Source organism: Lepisosteus oculatus, chromosome 14 (genome assembly GCF_040954835.1).
Source record: "Lepisosteus oculatus isolate fLepOcu1 chromosome 14, fLepOcu1.hap2, whole genome shotgun sequence".
Lineage (NCBI taxonomy): Eukaryota > Metazoa > Chordata > Actinopteri > Semionotiformes > Lepisosteidae > Lepisosteus > Lepisosteus oculatus.
In genome coordinates, this window is record NC_090709.1 from 23,819,911 (window position 1) to 23,836,603 (window position 16,693).

Here is a 16,693-nt window from a genome sequence, read left to right on the forward strand (position 1 = left end):
TGGCAGCCCACATACCCCATTGCTCGCCCTCTCACACACCCCCTGGTACACCTGCTCACCCGGGCCTGACCCCAGCGGCCCTGTGGTGGCTCAGGGAGGGCCTGCAGGTCGAGCTGGAGGGGCTGCTCCAGGAGGAGGAGATACGGGTGCGGACCTGGGCTCAGAACATGATATCATCTATCCAGCTGGACTGCCTGGCGCTGTACAATGAAGTCCTGCCTGACTTTGAATCAGAGGGTGCATACGCGGGATTGGTAAATCCCTTAAACCCCTCCCCCTTGCTTGAATCACACTGAGGTACGCAGGGGCTGGGGCGACTCACCTCTCCAAGACACCTGCGTCATCCCACTCCCATTTCACCTCAACATGGTTCTGAGAAAATCTCCCGTCCCCAAGGGGAGAGAGACAGGAGCCGGGCTGGGCCTCCAGCCCTCTGTTTATTCAAGATTATTGCCTCAGGAGGTGGGTGAGGTGGAAGACACACTGTCTACAGATCACCACTAGGGACAGCGTAAAGCAGGGGGTGAGACTCTTGATCATGGATAAGGATAACAGTGGGATGACTCCCCCTCTATTGACTCACTGCCTACTGATGATGTCATGAAGTGAAACTCCACTCACAGTGGTGCCTTTCTTTCCGTCTTGTTGTACAGAATTTATCATCATGGACAACATAGGTCATAGTTTAATGCAAATATTCATTGAGTGGGTGGCGGAAGAATTCATTTATACTCCTTTTGTCTCCTCAGCTAAGATATTTTAAAAATACAGTGCAGATTTGTTAGAGAACTTGACAAGTAAAAACGACAGATCGCTGGTGTCATTAGGTTAGGACTGTAGAGTTCTATTATAATCTTTTGGCATATTTATCTTACTTTTAATGTGAATCTAAAGACAAATGCTATTCAATATTTTGTTACATCCAATACAATTGTAAAATAGGCTGTTATTGTAATAAAATTGGCGAATAAGAGAAAACCACAATTTGTATGATATTATCACTAAATATCAACGTTCAGAGGAAGGATTTGAAGAATCTATCAAAGGATAAACAGTGACAGGAGTGGATTTTTTATTTGGAACCAATACTTTTGCACCTCAATAATCCACTCATTCTCGAAAGAAGAAAACACTGGTATGTTTTGAGTCTCACCATGATCGTCTTCTCGATCCAAAAAAAAAGCTTAAATGTGATAGTTTCCATTGTATTTTGGATGCAACTACCCTCGAAGACAGTTTCACCTTGAGACAATGACTCTCTCACCTGGTAAAATGTATTACCTCTCTTCTGTGATTGAGACCTATATTAAATCCCAGAGCCCTGGCACAGTGACTCTCTCCCAGTTGCATGCTGTAGTGTAATGGAAAGTTACTGAGAAAAAATGTTTTATCCTAAAAATGTTGTTTACGGACAGAGCTGTGCTGCAGAAGCAGCTAGATACTTAGAACAAAGTGTGATAGCACCAAACTCATCAAGGGCACTGGATGTTTTAATAATGTTTATTTCTGTTGCTTGAAGAAGGGAGTATGATAAACTATTTTATTAACTGCTCTTCTTTGCTTGAAGCAGAAACCTATAAGGAATGGAAAATTACTGCTTCGCCTGTCCTTAAAGTGTTGCGTCAGCTTAAAAAAGGATATAAAACAAGGGGTTCTCCTTGCTTGCTTTTGAATCAGCCTTCACTTCTCAGTGATTGCTTTTTCCCATATTGCAAATATGAATAAAGACCTTACTGAGTGAATGAGAACACCTCTCCTGGCTCTTCTTTGATAAAATTCCACAACAGTAGCTATCTCAGATATCTGTTTACAGGGCACTCAGTACTTGCACAGCCTCACCCAAACTTCCCGCCATTCTGACATCTCCTGTCCAGCCCCACCTCCACCTCTCTCCCATCACCAACCTGCCATATCAAACAAAACACTGTGCACCCTGTTCACTCTTCACTTTAAACTGTTCCCTTTCGACAGCAAACACTTTAAATCAAGTCTTCACTCCTGAGGTTCATAGTGCAAGTAGAGAAGCATCTAGTAAACCATTACTCAGTCATTAACATTTAGCATTGCTTGCAAGCCTCAAATATTAAAGTCTGATTTATTTTATTGAAGACCTTGGTTAGAAAAAGTATTACAATAAAAGTTTCAAAACATATTCCTGCAAAATTCTCAAACAGACAGACTAGAAAGGCTTTTGAGAGCTGAGAAACATGCATTTAGTTCTCAGATTCTCTTCTTGGTGCATTTAATGTGCATTTGGTGCATTTAATGTGATTTAATTAATATAATTAAGTTATATTACTATTTTTCCTTTCCTCTGTTTTGCAGGACTAACACCGTGATCCTCATTGACTCAAATGGGAATGTCACTTTTACAGAGCGCACCTTGCTCAACTCGGACATCAGCCAGTGGAAAACAAGTTCTTTCAATTTTAAGCTCCTTGACTGAGGGAGGATGGGAGGCTGCATGTTGAGTTTAGGCTATGGAGGAGATAATCTGTGCCTTTCTGAGCTACAGCGCAGGCCACAGGCTTGGGAAAACATGCTAAATCTTTTTTAAACAGCATCCTACTCAATCCACTCATTAAAAATTAATATCTGTACATGGAAGATGTTTATTTGTTCTTTATAAGACTTTAATGTTAAGATGCTATAGTGCAGGAAAGAGGTTTCACTACCCTTAGTGTCGTCCTTTTTCAAAGCTGGTTTTGGTTTAAACTGGAGGTTGCTAAGTTAAACCAAGATATGAGTGAAAGCTGGAATGAGCAGCATCCGTAAACTATCAAGAGTAATACAGGAAGTGATCCCAATATGCACTTCCTGTCTTTCACATTGGGCTTCAGGTTAGGCTGAAAGCAGGTGCATAATTAATTTCCTCAACATATAAACCTTCTTCTTCTAAACCTCCTTATTTGCTTTGTCTCAACATCACTGTTTAGCTTCTGGCTTTTAGGTTGCAGCATGGGGTCAAATTCTTCAGCGTGATCGCAAGCTCCTCTATCTGTCACACAGGAACTGGTACTCCCCTCCGAACTGATGTGTGAAGAAACACCTGAAAGACCAACAACAGACACACTGGCCATCACCAATCCCACAGCCACCGACTCCTGACCAACAACAACAACAGACACACTGACCATCACCACTCCCACAGACACTGACTACTGACCAACAACATCAACATCAGACACACTGACCATCACTGCTCCCACAGCCAACGACTACTGACCACCAACAACAAGAACAGACACATTGGCCATCACCAATCCCACAGAGACTGACTACTGACCAACAACAACAACAGACACACTGGCCATCACTGCTCCCATAGCCACAGACTCCTGACCACTGCCAACAACAATAACAACAGACACACTGACCATAACTGCTCCCACAGCCACCGACTACTGACCAACAACAACAACAGACACACTGACCATCACCACTCCCACAGACACTGACTACTGACCAACAACAACAACAGACACATTGACCATCACTGCTCCCACAGCCACAGACTACTGAACAACAACAACAGACACACCGGCCATCACCGCTCCCACAGCCACAACTACTGACCAACAACAACAGACACACTGACCATCACCGCTCCCACAGCCACAGGCTACTGACAAACAACAACAACAGACACACTGACCATCACTGCTCCCACAGCCATCGACTACTGAACAACAACAACAGACACACCGGCCATCACCGCTCCCACAGCCACAACTACTGACCAACAACAACAGACACACCGGCAATCACCGCTCCCACACAGACTGACTCCTGAACAATAACAGACACACACTGGCCATCACTGCTTACACACTCTGACTACCGAACAACAACACCAGACACACTGACCATCACTGCTCCCACAGCCACTGACTATTGACCAACAACAACAACACACACACTGGCCATCACCGATCCCACAGACACTGACTACTGACAAACAACAACAACAGACACACTGGCCATCACTGCTCCCACAGCCACCTGCTCCTGACCACCAACAAATACAGACACACACTGGCCATCACCGCTCCCACAGACCCTTCCCATCACCCTCCCCCTTTCAGCAGAGTCTCACCTGAGTCTCCACTGTCCACTGGGGGACTGAGACTTTTTTACTCAGCATCTCTCTACCTGGGAATGAAGCAGTAAGTCATGTTATTTAGTCTGCAGACAACACAGTCACCAGGAGTTTTGTAACTTTGAATCTCTAAATTCATATTTGTGTACTATATTAATACAGTCCAATATCACTGTCATACAGAGAGGCACTTCTCATGTGTGACCCTAGACCATTCTATAATACTGAACTACACATCCAGAATACAGAGAGACAGCACTGACAGTATGAGTGACAGATACTGTAATGTGAAGTGACAGTGCAGTACTTGCTATGTGTAAACTGGCAATGAACTCTTACCCATCTTCCTCTTCCAGAGAAGAATGCAAACCGCTCCTGTTGCAGTACCAAGCAAACTGCAGTTGCAGCTACACTGATGGCAACTCTGGGATCTTGGGACTCGGATCCACCTGACAACACACACAGCACAGAGTTATACAGTGTGTCAATGTCTATAGCACAGGAGACTGGAGAGCTTCAGTGCAGAATTAGTACAATATAATCTGAAGAGTTCCAGTGACGTACCCCATGTCAATGTAACATTGTATTTGGAGCTACGGTGAATAACAGTACATCTGTACTCCTCTCTCTCACTGGCTCTGATCTCCACAGTCTTCCTCAGCTGGAAGGTGGCGTCACCGTTGGGTCTGATCCCACTAGACTGCACCTCCTCTGTCTCGTTCTCTCCATTCCTGGACAGACTGACCACTATGTCTCCAGGGTAGAAACCAGTGACCAGACAGGAGAGATAGAGAGTCTGAAAGAATCCCGTTTGCTTGGCAGAGACAAACACCTGAGGAAAGACTGAAAGACATGGATTAATGAGACCCACTGCCTGGACACTCCAGTACATTAACACTGCACTGAGAGAGAGGGGGTTAATACAGACTTTGACTGGACACTCCAGTACATTACAACTACACTTAAAGAGAGGTTTTAATATAGACACACTGACTGAACACAAACATGCTTCTTATCTGTTTATTCTGGAATAATTTCAGAGTTCGCTGGGTCACAACCAACAAGGATCTTAACATTGTATTACCAGAGAAGGGTCAGTAAAGTACATCAGCCTTGAGAGCTTTACAAAACCATATGTAAAACCAACCAAAAATAAAAACACAGCTCCCTATTTTTAGGAGGAATAATATGAGCAACTTCTTCAGTATTACTCACTTTGTCCTCTCTAGAGTCTAAAATAAACCATCACCAAAAGCTAGACTGTCTCTCAGGTTCTCTTCAAACAAAAGGCCCCGACTTGTAAGCCACCACCTTTGGAGCCAGAGAGAAGACGGATAATTCCTCACAGCTCAGAACAAAAATGAGCAGGCTGTTTCCCCCCAAGGTATCTTGGGACTTATAGTTCTCTTCCTGCATAGAGGAAACTACATTTTAAACAGACAGGGTCAAGAGGGTAGAGGCTCCTTAAAACTCTAGACCCAAAGCACACTCCCTCTATAATTACGCTTATGTCGCACTTTTCTGGATACTCCACTCATAGCACTTTACAAGTAATGGGGACTCCCCTCCACACCACCACCAAAGTGTAGCCCCCACCTGGACAATGCAAAGTCAGCCGTAGTGTGCCAGAACACTCCCCTCACACCAGCTGTCAGTGGGGAGGAGAACAGAGTGATGAAGCCAGTTCATAAATGTGGAGTTTTAGGAGGCCATGATGGATAAAGGCCCATGGGACATTTTTTGACCAGGAAACCAGGGTAACACCCCTACTCTTTTCAAGAGATGCCCAGGGATTTTGTATGACAAAAGAGTGTCAGGACCTTGGTTTTACATGTCATCTGAAGGACAGTGCCTTTTCACAATCATCACTATATTGGGGCATTAGGGCCCACCCAGACCATAGAGTCAGCATCTCCTACTGTCCCCCCTAACACCTCTTCCAGCAGCAACCTTAACTTTACCAGGAGGTCTCCTATCCAGGTACTGGCCAGGCTCATGCCTGCTGAGCTTCAGGGGATTGTTAGTTGTGAGTTACAGGGTGATGTGGCTACTGGCACATTTATGCACACCTAAGTCCTGGCCCATATTTTGGCACAATTTCCTTTCACACACTCACCTGAGTGATGTCCCCTAAACTTCAGGTAGCGGTCCATGTGCATCTTGAGAGACTGGTGGATTGGAGAGAGATTCACCCACTGGGTGTTGAAGCTGTCGAACTCGAGCATGTCCTCCCCATCGTACCCAATCCAGTCGAATGATTCCACCCTTCCTTTCTCATCCTTTGAGCAACCCACAAACCTCTGCAGGACATGAACCCCTGAGAGATGGACAAGAATGAGCTTCACTGTTATCTCTATTCAACACCTGAGAGACCACCAGAGAAATAACATACACAATTCACAGGCAATCAACATTATGTGTCAACAAAGAGTTCTATACATGTGAGGACAAAATATCACATATTTGTGACAAAATATTAGGTTTTTCCTCTCACCACCAGTTACGTTTTTTAGCTCTTTCATCATTTCAAAGAAGAAAAGCTCCTCCAGAATGCATTGGTTTGCAGAACCTACTGCGACCTGCTTCAGCCAGTCCTGCTTGAACATGACTCGCTTCATTCCACTGCTGTACTCCATCAAGGGCTCCCCATCCAGAGAGACTAAGCCCTGGAATTCCCATTCTGTTCCGAACCAAGTTCAACCATATATGAGTCTACCAAAATATGTCTCTCTGGAAAAAAAAGAAATAGTATGTTAATACTTACTGCACAGTATGTACACTCCAGTACATTAACACTGCACTGAGAGAGAGGGGTTAATACAGACACACTGACTGGACACTCCAGTACATTAACACTGCACTGAGAGAGAGGGGTTAATACAGACACACTGACTGGACACTCCAGGACATAAACACTGCACTGAGAGAGAGAGGGGTTCATACAGACACACTGACTGGACACTCCAGGACATGAAAACTGCACTGAGAGAGAGGGGTTCATACAGACACACTGACTGGACACTCCAGTATATTAACACTGCACTGAGAGAGAGGGGTTAATACACACACACTGACTGAACACTCCAGTACATGAACACTGCACTGAGAGAGAGGGGTTAATACAGACACACTGACTGGACACTCCAGGACATGAACACTGCACTGAGAGAGAGAGGGGTTCATACAGACACACTGACTGGACACTCCAGGACATGAACACTGCACTGAGAGAGAGAGGGGTTCATACAGACACACTGACTGGACACTCCAGGACATGAACACTGCACTGAGAGAGAGAGGGGTTCATACAGACACACTGACTGGACACTCCAGTACATGAACACTGCACTGAGAGAGAGAGGGGTTCATACAGACACACTGACTGGACACTCCAGTACATGAACACTGCACTGAGAGAGAGAGGGGTTCATACACACACACTGACTGGACACTCCAGTACATGAACACTGCACTGAGAGAGAGAGGGGTTCATACAGACACACTGACTGGACACTCCAGTACATGAACACTGCACTGAGAGAGAGGGGGGTTAATACAGACACACTGACTGGACACTCCAGTACATGAACACTGCACTGAGAGAGAGAGGGGTTCATACAGACACACTGACTGGACACTCCAGTACATTAACACTGACCTGAGAGAGAGGGGTTCATACAGACACACTGACTGGACATTACACTGCATTAAGAGAGGTTAATACAGACACACTCAACATTATATTATATTGCAAAGGAACAAGTAATAGGTTTATTCCATGCTGAAAAAAAGAAGAAAGAGAACACAACGTTTTGGCCGTGGAGCCTTCTTCAGGTGTGTATTCAGTATTATATGTAATATAATACATTATATTATGTATAATATAATACATAATATAATGTATTATATAATATAATATAATATTATATTAACAGTGGTCCTGGAGAGATGGTTTGTTTGCATTTTTTTTTCATTCCAAATCAGCTGATTTAACATAAATCAGTTCATGTATATAAATAAAGCCTTTTTGTCACTGCCTCTCCCAGCTTTTCAGGTCTGTCAATTTCCAGCGCTGTAGACACTTTTGCTCCAAATATGAGCACACTTTCCTTGGACCTTTATGAAATTACCCAGCTAGGTGAGTCTGGCAAGACACAAATTGCTAGAAATCACTCATTTATGACAACAGGCCTGTTTGTACGTTAAATCTATGGAATTGAGACGTGAAGAGGAAATTATGTTTTTGTTGTTGTTCACGGAAAGCGTATCATAATTATCATAATTAATGACCCCCAAGGCTGTAACCGAAATGTACAGATGCAAACTAAGTGACGACAATAAAATAATGATTAAAGTATAGCTTTAGCCATACATAAACATAAAAAAGCGAGCCTTTATCACGAGTTTAGTACTCGTGCATCTGGAAAAGCACCAGCAGGACTCACCTCCAGCGACCTGGAAGACCCAAAACCACCAGAGCCGCGAACAGCATCATCATGCCCCTGCTCTGTTTGATTCGAGCTCTTAAAAAAGAAAAAGAGCCCTTAAAACACCAAAGCGAAGGTGATTGTGCAGGTGAGGACGCCAGTGTTTCATAACACTCAAGTACTTTCGATTTCAGTAACCTGTCAGACTCATTTTACACGTTGGCGGTGCTCAGAAAGCCCGTGTATTTGCTTGTGTGTATCGCAGATACTGTTTTTACTGGTAAAAAAAAACGACATAGGGAAATTATATACAAACTGATATCATGAGAGGCCCCAGGAAAGATACTGTATACAATAAAAGTTATTACAGTTTGTTGATAAAGCACTAAAACGCCTTGGTGGGGTTATTTCTGACCTGTGCGCGCGGGACAGACAGCTCTGAGTGACAGCAGGCGACACACCTGGGCGCAGGTTCACACAGACGCACCTGTCGCCTGTGAAACAGACAGCTTGAACCATCAGCCTGGGACACAGCTAACCTAGAGCCAGGCGACCCAGGGACCAGGACTGGGAACCCCGAACTCGCTGTGTTTTAGTCAGTGAATGTAATTTACCCGAGTAGGGTAAACACGGTCTCGCGTCGGTTTTAGCCTTTTAGTTACTGTACGTGTTCTGTGATCAGTATGTTTTACTTATCACGGTTTGTCCTGTCAGTGGCTTTTCCTAATTTTAATTGTGTATTTGTTTGCGTATTTGTTGTATTCAGAAAAGGGTGGGAAGTGTCTAAAATAACTTTATCAAACGCGAGAGCGCGGTGTCACTGCAAACACGATTCACGGGCTCCGTGGCTGCTGGACTCCTGTCGTCATGGCAACCGGGGGAAAGCACATTGAACAAGCCGACGTACAGAAATCCCGGAGCACCGTGAACATGTGACTCGTTTACAGCATGTTGATCCCGCAAATGAACGGGAGAGAAAGAGAAACAACATTTCGGCTGTTGAGACATCTTCATGGTCGATACTGCATTGTTTTTATAGCGTTGTTAGTCGAACAGTCATCTGATACCGAAGAGCTTTACTGTCTCAATGGATATAATAGTCTCTGGACAGACTCAGTCTTCACAATAGCAAATCACTGCTCTGTTAAAATAGAGAAAGACTCTCTGCCTGAATTCCTGTATATTATCATGTCCCAGGTCTGTCAGCCAATTACCAGTCTGTACAGAGCTATTACCACAACAGGTTCTTCTTGACTGCTAACATATCACCTCCGACATCCTACATCATATATCTAGCCTAAAAGTTCCATTACTGGAGCAACATTACCAGAAAGAAACAGAAAGATACATCAGGTTTTGTGAGTAAGATATCTAGTACAGGAAAGTGCTTGTTCCACCAAGACCACAACCATCACAGAGTAAAATATTATATTTTATTCTTCACATTCATTCCTAATCTGGATAGGACAGAGACAATCCACACTGCCCCACACACTCATCTTCCACCTCATGCTTTTTCTTTTTGGCGCCTGTAATATAAACAATGCTGCTACTCACACTGGCAACCCACTGAAGCAGTTGTGAGCCTGGGTACCTGGGAAAAGGTTGCTGCTGGAAGAGGTGTTAGTGGGGCCAACAGGGGGTGCTCACCCTGCAGTCCATGTGGGTCCTAATGCCCAAGTATAGTGACAGTGAGACGTTAAACCGAGGTCCTGACTCTCTGTGGTCATAAAAAATCCCAGGACATTTCTCGAAAAGAGTAAGGGTATAACCCTGGAGTGTAACGAACAGTTCTTTCCGGACCCTATGCGGATGACACAATCCGACGGAGTGGGGAAACACTAGGGAAACGTCATGCAGGAATACGGGGCAGAAGACAGGGGGGCGTGTCCATGGTGCGCTGGTGCACGGGGGAGGTGTGGCCGAGGCGAACAATCCGAGAGAGTAGTCCTTAGGGAGTATCCAAAACACAAGGGTAAGTCCAAAACCAGAAGATCCATCAGAACAAGTTAAAAACCACGAAGGCCGGGTCGGAACCGGCGGATGGGGAACGGGAACGGGAACAGAGGTTAAAACCTTAACGGGACCAGGCGCTTCCAGGTCCCAGACTCGCACGATATGGAAATCAGATCCAGAGCCCCGAAGAGCGTCAGCGCCTGGCTTTTAAGGTGGGCTGGGAATAGGGAGCAGGTGCAGAGAATAAAGTCTTGAGTGATAGGGCTGGAGCACCCTTAAGGAGGGGGAACTAATAATCGTGACATAGAGTCCTGGCAAAATTTCCCATTGGCCCTTACCAATCATGGCCTCCTAATAATCCCCCTCTATGAATTGGCTTCATTACTCTGCTCTCCTCCTCACTGATAACTGAGGAGTCAATATTATTCAGGTCAATATGTTCTTGCCTTCCCAAACATCACAGCTATTATCTCAACATCAAGTCCCTTACCAAATACTGTGAACTAATAAAAACTAATAAAAACACTAACAATTCTTTCTATTTGCCAAAATGTTCAGATTATTTCTACTTTTATGTTTCCCCTTTTCCTTGAATATTCCTGATACTTCTACAGGTTGGACGTTTATTCTTTCAAAGATGACGTTCATTATGCCCTTAAATGTTATGGTTCCATCATGTCGCCACCAGAGGGCACTGCAATCTCCCTTTGCTACTCCAGCTGCACAGCAGACCCACAGACTAAGCAGATGTCTGTACCCGATCTACATGTTTGTTGTGCCATGCTCTTGGTGTTTTGTTTTTCTCCCTGCATTCCTTACCTGGTTTTAGACTGGCATTTTTCTTGACTTTGTTATTGGTTTCTGTTCAATTGTTGACTTCCTGGATTACTTTCCTGGTTCTGGACTTTTTATTTGTTTCTAGGAGAATCATAAATGGACTCCACATGAGGGGTAACGATGAGTATTGGCATAGGTGAATGTAAGCAATTATCATATGGAATTATTACACTATATTAAAAAAAAAATCACATCCCTGGGTGGGCTCAAACCACAACCTTTCAGTTAACCGACGAGCGCGGGCGAACCTATTGCGCCGCAGAGACAGATTTTTTTTTTGCTAGCGGAAATTATCGTCTTCAAGGTGTATTAATTAGATTTCCATTTTTTTAAATCAAAATGTGCATTTTGGTCTGATTTTTACACATACGGGGATGTTAGCACAGTATTCGAGAAGGTGAAGCAATAAATGTTTGACTGCTGGCTCCACACCGAAGAGAACAATAAAATCGTTACCGGAAACTACAAGTTAGAATTTAGCTGGTTTGATAGAAACGATTTGCATCGTTTTCTCAAAAGCATAACTGTATAATCAGAATATTGACAAATACTACTGGCCTGGAATGTCTTGGGATTTTGAAAAATTGGCAGGTTTTATAATTTGTTGAAATTGATTTTGTCTCATGTTTAATTGAAATTGTCTTCATGAAATATATTTATTTGTTAAAAATGCTCTGATGTATATTTGCAGGTTTCGCAATGCCCCAAATTTCAGTCAAGGAAGATCCTTATAAAGCAAGATACAACATGCTCTGTAATAGAGGCTTCTTGACTTCCTTCATTAATTCATACTGTATGTACTCTATTTACATTCTTACTACTGTCAGTCACTACTTTCTGTACAGATGCTTGCTAACATTTCCTTTTCAGTTGTTTGCCAATTTTGGGAGCATATCATATCAGCATGGATTCCAACAATTACTGCTGAATTTGTGTGCAGAGTGAAAGCAATAGGATGGTGACACAAATGACATAACACTGGAAATGTAGAATTAATTTTGACTTTAGGTCAAAGCAGGATTAACGGACCCATAATGCAATTATTGAAAGACTCAAGGAGAAGGTTGAAATGTGCAATGTTGCCATTGAGTTCTGGATGTGAATTTGTGAATGAGGTATTTGTTTTGTTACTTTCCAAATAATAACTGAATTGAAATAATTGTGGCATTTTGACATATTTTACTCCCATTTTTTTTAAATAAGCATTGTGAATATGCTGAACGTGAGTACCTTTAATATAATAATAATAATAAACTTTATTTTATTATTATTATTGTAATAATAATACCTTTAAAGGTGGCTTTTAAAGGTGGCTTCTCAAAGCGCTTTACAGGATGACAATAACAATAAATAAGAAGACTACAACAATAAATAAGAAAATTTCACAAGACAGGACACAATTATAATTACAACAATACAACAATAACAATAGAGGAGACCGTGAAAGATGGTATTAAGAAGAGCAGAGGGGTGAAGAATGGAACCAGTTAAGTAAAGGCTTTTCTGAAAAGGAGGGTTTTGAGTCTGGATTTGAAGGAGTTTAGAGAAGGTGACTCTCTAATATCCTTGGGCAAGGAGTTCCAGAGCTTGGGGGCATAGCAGGAGAAGGCCCTGTCGCCCATACAATGTAGACGGGCTTGGGGGACAGTAAGAAGGGCAGAATTTGAAGAGCGGAGGTTGCGAGGTGGGGAGTAGGGCGATAAAAGTTCAGACAGGTATTGAGGTGCCAAGCCATGTAAAGCCTTGTAGGTGAGCATGAGGATTTTAAAGTCTACGCGGAATTTGACCGGAAGCCAGTGCAAGGACTCCAGGATAGGAGTAATGTGAACACTTGCACTAGATCTGGTCAGGATTCTGGCTGCTGAATTTTGGACATACTGCAGCTTGTTCAGAGTAGATTTAGATACCCCAGGGAGCAGAGCATTGCAGTAGTCAATTCGAGAGAATACAAATATGTTGATCAGCTTTTCAGCCACAGTTAATGATAGCATAGGGCGTAGTCTTGCGATATTTCTAAGGTGAAAAAAAGATGTTTTGACAGTATGCTGTACATGTGGGTCGAATGTTAAGCCAGAATCGAATATAACCCCAAGGTTTTTCAATTTTGATTGGAGCTCAAGTACAGAGCCATCTACAGACAGGGTTACAGGACTGGCTTTACGAAGTTGATGGGGGGTTCCAATAAGCATGACTTCAGTCTTGTCACAGTTAAGATGAAGGAAGTTTTGAGTCATCCAAATTTTTATGTCAGAGATGCAATTAGATAGAATAGAGACAGCCACATCAGTGTCGGGTTTGGTATGGATGTATATTTGAGTATCGTCAGCGTAAAAATGAAAGCTGAGGCCATGTGATCTTAAAAGCTGACCAAGTGGGAACATGTAAGTGCTGAAGAGCAAGGGGCCCAGTATTGAGCCCTGAGGGACACCAGACTTGACAAGACCAATTTCAGACCTGTACCCATTGAGAGAGACAAAGTGACAGCGATCAGTGAGGTAAGACTTAAACCATTTGAGGGCAGTGTCAGAGACTCCAAACACAGTCTCGAGACGAGAAAGCAAGATGTTATGGTCAACAGTGTCAAAGGCAGCACTGAGATCAAGAAGGATGAGTATGGAAAGAGAACCAGAATCAGAAGCTATTAGGAGATCGCTTTGTGTTCTTTTAACATGTAAAGGTTAACACAGTTCTCTGCAGTTTGCTAGACATTAAAAATCCGCTCCATTTCACCCACAGACCAGATGAATTAGAGAATGAATGGCCCAATTCAGTTACATTAAAACAGTCCTGGTTACACACAAATCAGTTAATAATATATTAATATTATGTTTTTTATGTGTGATGTTAATGAACAATGAACCAGTGATCTTTGCACTATAAGCTCATAATACAACACAGCCTTTACTGGACCAGCAGTCTCTATACTGTAGGATTACAAACTTACACCATCCAGAATGGACCAGTGATCTCTGGACTGTAGGGTTACAATATGACACAGCCCAGACTGGAGCAGTGGTTTCTGGACTGTAGCGTTACAATTCGATTGAGCCCTAAAGCTCAATAAATCTCAATCCACCATGTCAGTTACAACAAATTAATCAATTTATTTATCACCCATACCAACATTTATAGATAAGTTTACAACACAATGTCCTCCTCACAGGTCTTACTGACTGGGCAGGATGTGAAAATAAGACTGGAAACTGAGTCTGCAGCTCTGAACTGATGCTGCAGAGGTGGTGGAACTGACCCCCAGGTTCAGGACTCCTGGATGGAGCAGATGTTCAGGAGGCACTGTCCCAGTGTTGCTGCATCATAGGGGCTTCTTCGCCACACAGACACCCAGAAAGTAATTCCTGTCAGGTCAGGGCACCGATACTGTCACATCCTGCACTTGCCCTCACCCTCGCTAACCCCATTACATTCCCAAACCCATTGTTTCACGCTCTCATTCCTAATTCCTAACAGCCTTTGCCCATCGGAACAGCAGCTGAGACATTCCAGGTGGTTCATCTTCCTCTGTCTGTTCTGCTATTTAGGATGTGGCAATCAGAGCCCAGTTTTTGGCATATGAAGGCAACAGGAATCCTAGCAGGACAGAACAGTTTGTCCTCACACCAACCTGTGGATACTAACCCCAGATCACTCACTGTCCAGGTTCCAAAGAGATGAGGATGAAATTTGCCGTCCATTAATCTCTTCAGTGACACAATAATCTGAATAACTGGCAGAGCACTGATCTACTAATCTGTGACTTTAGACCATAAGGAATTCATGAAGAGCTGCCCTAGTTGTTCCAGTCAGAGGTTATTGTGATGAGTCTGTCTGTGTAAGAATTTCAGATCTCTGTGGACATGGATTGAGCTAAGAAACACCTAGATAACTTTGGACAAAACAAAACGATATGACATAGTTGAGAGTTGTACAGACATTCCCTAATTGTTAAACAGTATCTGGAAATACAGTATATATTAACCTTCTAGTCATCTCTGTTACTAATGTAGATAATTAATGATAAAAACAACATGTAAATGAATAAGAATGTTGATTCTACATCGTGTGATGATGTGTCTTCATCCATTTGTGTCACTTAATTTCTAGTGCATTTATACAGTAGGAGTGAAAGGTGAGAACAGAGCTCTGTAACTGCTGTGTTAACTGGACAGTTCAGTAAATGAATGGGAGTTAGGGGTGAGTACAGAGCTGAATGAACAGGAGTTCACAGGAGTACAGAGCTGAACCAGGTGTGTTGCATTCCATTCATTCCAAAAGAATAATGAGCAGGTGAGGCGTGTCTACAAAGCAGTCAGTCACTGCTGTACTGCTAGTATTCTATGGACTCTGAAACTGAGAAATACTTCCTTGTTCCTCTATGAACTATTACAGTGAAAACCTGTTTTTTTAAAATCTCCAAAACACATGGTGTGTAAAGATCAACTCACACATACCTTATCATCACACACTCCTAACACCCCTGTTTCCCCTGTACCTGAAAGCCCTCAGTAAAAAAAAAGTCCTCACCTGTTTCTCAGTCCTTCCTGCTGCAGGAGAGACACTATCATGACCTCTGTGTTCATCCATTGTGCACAAATAACAGACAAATTTTTGATCAGTACGACAATAGAACTCCAGGGGTTTGTCGTGATTCAGGCATACAAGTTCATCCAGATGTCCAGTAGCATTAACCATCGTGTGTCTCTTCAAACGGGCAACTTCATGGTGAGGTTGGAGGTGAGTCTGGCAGTAAGAGGCCAGACACATCAGGCAGGATTTCACAGCTCTCTCTTGACTCCCACTGCAGACAGCACACAGCACATCTCCAGGGCCAGCAGGACTGTGAGCAGGAGGAGGAGCACTGAGCCCTGTCTGCTTCAGTTTCTCCATCAGTTCAGCCAGCATGGTGTTCCTTCGCAGAACAGGTCTTGGAGTGAAGGTCTCTCTGCACTGGGGGCATCTGTAGACGCCAGTGTGATCATCCAGATCCCAGTGTGCCTTAATACAGCCCATAAAGTAGCTGTGCCCACAGGGAAGAGCCACTGGATCCTTCAGCAAATCCAGACACACAGAGCAGCTGAACTGGTCTTGATCCAGGAAATCACCTGCTGTTGCCATTTTGTCATTCAGCACAAATACCACAAGGAACTAGAGAGCTGTTTCAGCAGAGGTGAAATTGAACTTTTTGTCTGAGCTCTCTTCCTGGAGATGCAGGGGGTGTGTCCTTTGTAAAGGATGTGGCTTAAAAAGGGGTGTGGTTTTGAAACCAGCACCCAGCACTCCACTATGTTGATCGCATTTAGATCCATGAAGAGAAAGTGCTTCTGTCCCTGCCTGGCTGTCCCTGTGGTCAGATTGTACTTGCAGATGGGCTGAGAGT

At 43.4% G+C, this 16,693-nt stretch overlaps 1 protein-coding gene and 1 long non-coding RNA gene across 3 annotated transcripts; one reads left to right on the forward strand and one right to left on the reverse strand.

Moving 5' to 3' along the window:
- The first annotated feature begins 12 nt into the window (after nucleotides 1–12).
- On the forward strand, nucleotides 13–2,607 carry LOC138243172 (uncharacterized). 2 transcript variants are annotated; one of them, XR_011192019.1, is made up of 2 exons: nucleotides 13–297; nucleotides 2,326–2,607. It is a non-coding gene; the product is annotated as an uncharacterized lncRNA (long non-coding RNA). The 2 variants fall into 2 exon arrangements; XR_011192018.1 differs by having other exon boundaries at nucleotides 13–254.
- On the reverse strand, nucleotides 2,588–16,316 carry LOC138243171 (class I histocompatibility antigen, F10 alpha chain-like). The gene is made up of 7 exons (XM_069198688.1): nucleotides 15,841–16,316; nucleotides 6,594–6,829; nucleotides 6,216–6,416; nucleotides 4,664–4,942; nucleotides 4,439–4,548; nucleotides 4,097–4,152; nucleotides 2,588–3,049 (listed from the first exon to the last, which is right to left on the reverse strand). Exons 2-6 carry the CDS (start codon nucleotides 6,733–6,735, stop codon nucleotides 4,138–4,140), a joined length of 747 nt encoding a protein of 248 aa, XP_069054789.1. The 5' UTR covers nucleotides 6,736–6,829; nucleotides 15,841–16,316; the 3' UTR covers nucleotides 2,588–3,049; nucleotides 4,097–4,137.
- Between the last annotated feature and the right edge of the window lie 377 nt (nucleotides 16,317–16,693).